This window comes from Elgaria multicarinata, chromosome 11 (assembly GCF_023053635.1).
Source record: "Elgaria multicarinata webbii isolate HBS135686 ecotype San Diego chromosome 11, rElgMul1.1.pri, whole genome shotgun sequence".
NCBI classification, from domain to species: Eukaryota; Metazoa; Chordata; class Lepidosauria; order Squamata; family Anguidae; genus Elgaria; species Elgaria multicarinata.
Window position 1 is genome coordinate 45590471 of NC_086181.1, and position 8100 is coordinate 45598570.

General features: G+C 53.0%; 1 protein-coding gene across 1 annotated transcript; it reads left to right on the forward strand.

Annotated features, from left to right (window-relative positions):
• The first annotated feature begins 462 nt into the window (after window positions 1-462).
• LOC134406595 (T-complex protein 1 subunit theta-like) lies at window positions 463-2118 on the forward strand. The gene has a single exon (XM_063138100.1). The coding sequence runs from the start codon at window positions 463-465 to the stop codon at window positions 2116-2118; it is 1656 nt and encodes a 551-aa protein (XP_062994170.1).
• Window positions 2119-8100: the final 5982 nt, after the last annotated feature.

Genomic DNA, 8100 nt, shown 5'->3' on the forward strand with positions numbered 1-8100 from the left:
TTATAGCATCGTCGCCTTGCGTCATTCACACAGTTTCTTCATGGGGGCGTGTGGTCCAGATGACATCGCTTTCTTCTTGTAATTCTCCTGTGTTTTCCCACCGCTTCTTCCGTCTTTCCTATTACCACGGCGGGTGGGGGGAGAGGGTAAACAAGATGCAATTGCTGCACAATGAATGGTACCGCTGGGAGGCCTCCATCTGGAAGGACCCCAAATGTCTCGGGCTGGCCCTGTAGCTTAAATAGCACCATCCATGTACAAAAGCCAGGGCCCCAAGTCCCTGCTCCAAGGGACTTAAAATGGCACAAGAGAACAGGGGAGAGAAATGGAGGCAGGACAGAGTAAATGGGGTGCAATGGGGGGGGGGTTGCTATCATTTACGGTTACACTGCTGGGACCCCGTCCTGCTGCCAGTGGGGCCTTCCAAGCAGTGCCGGCCGCGGCCTCTGTTCTCCACAGGTGATGGCGGCCCACGTGCCCGTGGCTCCCGGCCTTCCCCAGATGCTCAAGACGGGCATGAAGTACTTCAGCGGCATCCAGGAGACGCTCTTCAGCAACCTCACGGCCTGCAAGGTTTTGGTGCGCTGCTTGCGCACCTGCTACGGCCCGCTGGGCCGCAACAAGCTGGTGGTCAGCCACCTCGGCCAGACCTTCCACACCTCCCACGCCGCCACCATCTTGCGCGAGCTGGCGCTGGAGAACCCGGTGGCGTGCCTGCTGCGCACGGCGGCCGAAACGCAAGAGGAGGAGACCGGCGACGGCACAAACTTTGTCGTCCTGCTGGCCGGGGCGCTGCTGGAGAATGCAGAGAAGCTGCTGAGGTCAGGGGTGCCGGTGGTCAACATCCGGTCCGGCTACGAGATGGCTTGCAAGGAGGTGTTGCGCTTGCTCCCCGGCCTGGCCTGCCACGTCCTGAAAAACCCACGTGACGTGGACGAGGCGCTGTGGGCCTTACAGGGGGTGGTGGGCAGCAAGGTCTTTGGCTACCAGAAGTTCTTGTCCAAACTGGTGGCCAAGGCCTGTGTCTTGGTGATGCCCCCCGACCGCACCACCTTCAACCCAGACCTCATCTGCCTATGCAAAATCCCAGGGGGCGGCGTCATGGACTCCTGCATCGTGGAAGGACTGGTGGTGTCCACCGAGGCCGAAGGGGTCGTCAGGCGCGTGGAGAGAGGCCGAATCGTGGCTTACTGTTGCCCCTTCGGCCCATCCGGATTGGAAGCCAGGAACACCGTCATGTTCCAAAGCGCCTCAGAGCTGAGGGGCTTCAACAGGGGCGAAGAGGAGCTCATGGAGCAGCAGGTTCTGGCCATCGCCAAGGCAGGCGTCAACGTGGTGGTGGTCGGAGGGAAGGTGGATGATTTGGCGCTCTTCTACGCCAACAGGTACAGGGTGATGGTGGTTCGGCTGACGTCCCGCTCGGAGCTGCAGCGCCTGTGCAACGCGGTGGGGGCCACCCTGCTGCTCAACGTGGCCCCGCCGGCGGCCGAAGAGATCGGGCACTGCCGTCGCGTTTACATGAGCGAGATCGGCAGCACCAACGTGGTGGTCTTCAGCCAAGACGGCACCACTTGCCCCGTGGCCACCGTCGTGCTGAGAGGGGCCACCGCGGAGTTGCTGGACAGCCTGGAAGAAGCCATCCGCGACGGGGTCAACGTCTACAAGATTTTGGGCAGCGACGCCCGGCTCTTGCCCGGCGCCGGAGCCACGGAGATGGCGCTGTCGGTGAGGCTCCACACCCTGGGGATGTACTACCCCGGATCGGAGCAGTACGGCATCTTGGAGTACTCGCAGGCCTTGAAAACCCTGCCGGCCACCTTGGCTGAAAACGCAGGACTCCCGGTCAACGAGGTGATGGCGAAGTTGGAGATTCAGCAACAGCTGGGGACGCAGAACACTGGCGTCAAGCTGGGCACGGAAGAGGCCGGCACCATCGACGCCGCTAAGGAAGGCCTGCTGGATCCGTTCTTGGTGAAGCGCCGGGGCATTGTACTGGCCACCCAGATGGCCGTGACGCTGCTGGGAGTGAGTGAAATCATGGTCGCGAAGAAGAGCGGAGGGCCGAAACCCCGAGAGCCAAATTCCAACTGGGACCAAGAGCCGGACGCCCTGGATTGAGAGGGATCGCCTCTCCTTCTCAAAGATGGCCAAAATCATCCTATCAATAAAGTACAATTACAGCAAAGAGGGCCTCTGTTGTCCCTGATTTGTACTAAAACAGCCAGAGGCCGCCATCTTGGGTAAGCAAGAACAAACAAATAAACAAATAATGAACAAATAAATAAGGAGCCAGGGTTCTGTTCCAATAGGGTGACCATATGAAAAAGAGGACCGGGCTCCTGTATCTTTAACAGTTGCATAGAAAAGGGAATTTCTGCAGGTGTCATTTGTATATATGGGGAACCTGATGAAATTCCCTCTTCATCACCACAGTTAAAGCTGCAGGAGCTATACTAGAGTGACCAGATTTAAAAGAGGGCAGGGCACCTGCAGCTTTAACTGGTGTGATGAAGAGGGAATTTCACCAGGATTGCCATATATATAAACGACACCTGCTGAAATTCTCTTTTCAATACAACTGTTAAAGATACAGGAGCCCGGTCCTCCTTTTCATAGGGTCACCCTAGTTCCAAGGAGGGGAGAGAAACCATTTACCGCACAATGCAGTGGCTAAAGCGTTCTGGGTTCTTGTCCCCACTCAGCCGTGACTTTGGGCCAGACACAGACTCTCAGCCCAACCCACCTCACAGGGTTATTGTTGTGAGGATAAAAATGGGAAGGAGGAGGAGGATTATGTAGGCCGCCTTGTGTTCCTTGGAGGAAAAAAGGCGGGCTATAAATGTAATAAATAAATAAATTAAAAAATCTGCAACTTGTATAGTATGCAAATTCACTAGCTTTGCATGTATTTATGGGGATGGGCTAAAATGTATGCGGTACACTGGATCCCATTTGATTCGCACAACAGTCCTGCGAGGTAGGGTACCTTGAGAGGAGGTGGTGGTGGGAGACGGGTTACTGGGTTTCGCTGCACGGCAGTGTGGACATTTCCAGAGCCAAATCCATCAACTGAACTCCACCAACTTTACACCCCAGTGTTCCTTGCCCCCACAAGCCGCCCCATTTCCAGCAAGTGCTTTTACTCCGGCTCCTCCCAGAAATGCAGAAACACCGTTATATCAGCGGCAACCAGAAACGGTCCTCCGCTTGCGCGCTCCTTTAAAGGTGCACGCCGTCTCCACCTTTTCCCTGGCCTTTTTCACCGGGTGGGGGTGATAAGGGGCTTGATACATAACAGGGCCGGAGGGCCAGGAAGACGGTTGCCGGTGGCTTCCACCTCTCACTGCCTGAGCGTGGCAGCCATGACTCTCCGGCAAAAGGAGCACCTGGGGCCTTCTGGCATTGCCATCCAAGAGCTGCAATTAACAAGCGCGCCTTCCTCCATCCAGGCGTCATTAACTAAATGGCCCTCAAATAAGGTCCGTCTCTCGGTAATCAATTACATTAACCCGCGTCAACCCGTGACTGGCATTGGGACGGCAAGCTGGCGAGACGCACAGATGTGGGGGAATTGCTCCATGCCGGCATCAGCGTGGAATCCGGACAAAGGGACCGTCTCGGGTGGGTTGAGGTTAGCTGTCTTCAGTGGATATTGCTGTTTTTATGCTTTTAAATTTTTGCATACCTGTTTTTAACGTCCTTTGTTTTTTAACCTTTGCAAAGCGCCCAGAGAGCTTCGGCTACGGGGCGGTATATAAACGTAATAAATTAATAAAATAAATAAAATTGGGCGACCGGCAGAGGAGGCGACGGAAAGAGAGAAGCCATCCGGCATGCGCTTGAGAAGCTGCCGTTCATTTCAATGGGGCGTGCGCAGGAGAACGCCCTGCTGGATGGCATCATGCACTCATGAGCGGGAGGAGCCGCGCTTCTTCCACAGGACTGCGGTGCTATCAGCGCAACGGAGCCATGCTTCCGACTGCAGCTGGCACATTTTGCAATCAGCCCACGGGGAGGCGGCAAAAGACACGCGGCCATCGCTCTGGGTCCCACAACTGCTCTGTCTCCCTGGGACACAGCAAGCGGCTACATCGTGGGGGGGGCAGGCGGGGGGGGGGCTCAGTGACATTCGCTTTGGCGTGGGATTCCATCTGCTTGCAGCCTCCGCTTCCGGAATCCAAGAGCAGCTTGGGACGGCTCTCGGAGTGCCCTTCCAAGAAGGACAGGGACTCTAGCCGCGCAACACAGCCGTGAGCAAAGGGGTTTGCTGGATTTCAACTCGTCCGCTCAATGTTATTTATTCCAACAAGGAGTCAGCCCTAACATAAGAACCTAAGAGGAGCCCTGATGCTGGATCAGGCCAAGGGTCCATCTAGTCCAGCGCTCGGTTCACACAGCGGCCGACCGGCTGCCGACCAGGGACCCACAAAGCTGGGCACAGTGCAACAGCACCCTCCCGCCCATGTTCCCCAGCAACTGGTGAATATAGGCTCTTGATACTGGAGGCAGCATATCGCCATCAGGATTCATAGCCCTTGAGAGCCTTCTCCTCCAGGAATTTATCCAACCCTAGGGTGACCATATGAAAAGGCGGACAGGGCTCCTGTATCTTTAACAGTTGTATTGAAAAGAGAATTTCAGCAGGTGTCGTTTATATATATGGCAAACCTGGTGAACTTCAATCTTCATCACACCAGTTAAAGCTACAGGTGCCCTGCCCTCTTTTAAATCTGGTCACTCTAGTATAGCTCCTGCAGCTTTAACTGTGGTGATGAAGAGGGAATTTCACCAGGTTCCGCATATATACACCTGCAGAAATTCCCTTTTCTCTGCAACTGTTAAAGATACAGGAGCCCTGTCCTCTTTTTCATATGGTCACCCTACCCAACCCTAGGGTGACCCTATGAAAAGGAGGACCGGGCTCCTGTATCTCTAACAGTTGTATCGAAAAGGGAATTCCAGCAGGTGTCATTTGCATGCATGCAGCACCTGGTGAAATCCCCTCTTCATCACAACCCTAGTGGCTGCAGGCGTCAGCATTTGAGTGACACCTGTCATTAAGTTTGGACTCTTATTCGTGTTTGCAGGACAAATACAAGGGAATCTTTTCATTTCTGTTGTGGTGTCACAGCTATCGCATAAATAAAGACACCTGCTAATGCCCCGTGGGGCTCAGGGTAGGACCGCTCTCCTTCACCCCTGTTTGGGCATCAGGAGCAGCCATGAAAGAGACGAAATGCAGGTGGAAACAGAGTTGTCTCCCCAAGAAAACGTCCAGTGGGGACCGCTTGGTTTATTTATTTCCTTAATTTGCATTATTAAACTGTCCAATGAACCAAAGTTCTCTGGGCGGTGCACAAATTAAAAACATAAAATACCAGTTAACAACAAAAGAGTGACTATAAAACGAGTCAGATGAAAGCAAAATAAAACTGACATCGGCACGTAATAATGCCAATAGTAAAACCAGCAACAGCGCAAGGGTCTAAAAGTTATCCCTAAAATCCCCCCAGAGAACAAAAAGGCCTTTTTACCTGGTGCCCAAAACTGCATAAGTAGGCATCAGGTATGCTTCTCTGTTTAGGTCGTTCTCTAAGTGGGGGGGCCACCACTGAAAAAGGCCTGCTGTCTTGTTGTCACCCGCCTCGTCTCGTGGAGAACACCTGGAGAAGCGCCTTGAGGTTCAGGCAGGTAAAGACGGGAGATGAACAGAACACATCAGAATGAAATTTAATAGGGATAAATGCCAAGTTCTACATCTAGGAAATAGAAACCAAATGCACAGTTACAAGATGGGGGATACTTGGCTCAGCAATACTACGAACAAGAAGGATCTTGGAATTGTTGTAGATCGCAAGCTGAATATGAGCCAACAGTGCGATAGGGCTGCAAGAAAGGCAAATGCTATTTTGGGCTGCATTAATAGAAGTATTGCTTCCAAATCACGTGAGGTACTGGTTCCTCTCTATTCAGCCCTGGTTAGGCCTCATCTAGAGTATTGCGTCCAGTTCTGGGCTCCACAATTCAAGAAGGACACAGACAAGCTGGAGCGTGTTCAGAGGAGGGCAACCAGGATGATCAGGGGTCTGGAAACAAAGCCCTATGAAGAGAGACTGAAAGTACTGGGCAGGTTTAGCCTGGAGAAGAGAAGATTGAGGGGAGACATGACAGCACTCTTCAAATACTTGAAAGGTTGTCACACAGAGGAGGGCCAGGATCTCTTTTCGATCCTCCCAGAGTGCAGGACACAGAATAACGGGCTCAAGTTAAAGGAAGCCAGATTCCGTCTGGACCTCAGAAAAACTTCCTGACTGTTAGAGCAGTACGGCAATGGAATCAGTTACCTAGGGAGGTTGTGGGCTCTCCCACACTAGAGTCATTCAAGAGGCAGCTGGACAACCATCTGTCAGGGATGCTTTAGGGTGGATTCCTGCATGGAGCAGGGGGTTGGATTCCATGGCCTTGTCGGCCCCTTCCAACTCTGCTATTCTATGATTCTATGATTCTATGTTCAGTCAAGTAACCTATTCCCAATTTAACTGTTTTGTCAAGTAACCTGCCCTACCTGCTCTCTATTAATGGGCCTCTGTGGTCTAAATTGGGTAGGATGTGGGTGGGTGTTCAGGATATTTATTATTGCATTTATATCCCACCTTTTTTTCTTCTTGCAATGAACTTGAGGCGGTTTGCAATAGTTCTCCATTTCTCCATGTTATCCTCACAACAACAACTCTGTGAGGTAGGTTGGGCGGAGAGGCTGTGACTGGCCCAAAGTCACCCAGTGGGTTTTCATGGCCGAATGGGGACTAGAACCCGGATCTCCCGACTCCCAGTTCATTATGTACTAAACATTACGCCACACTGGCTCCGCTTTGCAGCCGGAGAGCCGGATTAAATCACATTGGAATTATGCATGACAGGTGCTAGGTGTTTCGTTTTAAACTAGAAGTAATAAAGATGACTCTTTTCACCCATCCAGCAATAGATTCAGAAGAAAGGGGAAACGCTTGTTAAAAAGCAGTACAAACTCAGGACAAATGGAAGAGGGGAAAAGTCTTGCTTCAGAAAAGAAAACGGTAACGCCCCTCTCTTGTGACACGCGCGCACACACACACACACAGAGTTTTTGCTTTTTAATTTCTTTGCAAAGTCCGATTCCCCCAATCAGCGCCACAAACAACAAAAATGAAATCAAATTGTATCTGTGTTTCCATGGGGAGCCAAAGATAGATCAGAAGGGTGCGGGGGAGAAATGATGGGGGGGGGGGGGTGAGACCAGGCGGGGATGGGGGTGGGGGTGGGGAGGAGGCTGGAGGGGGGGTGAGAACAGGGAGCCAGGAGCACAGAAGAAGGTGTGAGGAACGAGAAGAAGCGAAAGAAAGGGAGGAAAAAACGGGCGAGATGGCAGGATGTGGAGAAGTGTGAACGGCAAAGATGGAGAGGGGGATGTGTGTGAGAGGGGGGGCGGAGAGGGGGGTGCTGGGTGCAGCTGGGGTGACGTTCTGGGATGGGGAGACAACTCCTGCGTGGAGAGGAGGTGGAGGCGTTCAGCAGCGATATGGGAGAAGCAGAAAGCCCACGAAGAACATCCCCAGGAAATGGTGGCCAGCTGGCCGTGGAACGGGTAGGGGGCAAAGCCCCCCCCCAGCAAACGTGACTCTGTTTCAGGGTAGCTAGAATCCCCACAAGTTAAAAATAGGAGCGATGCTGTGGGGGTCCCTTTGCTCAATGCAGGTGGTGGGTGCTGCCTGTGGTCCTCCGGAAAGGATGCTGGATATAGATCAGCCTTCCCAAGCCCGGCACCCTCCAGATGTGTTGGGCTACAACTCCCATAACCCCCAGCCAGCACCTTCCAGATGTGTTGGACTACAACTCCCTTAATCCCCCAGCTATCACCTTCCAGATGTGTCAGACTACAACTCCCATAATCCCCCAGCCAGCACCCTCCAGATGTGTTGGACTACAACTCCCTTAATCCCCCATCCAGCACCTTCCAGATGTGTCAGACTACAACTTCCGTATTCCCCCAGCCATCTGAGGATTATGGGAGTTGTAGTCCAACACACCTGGAGGGCACCAGGTTGGGGAAGGATGGCCAGG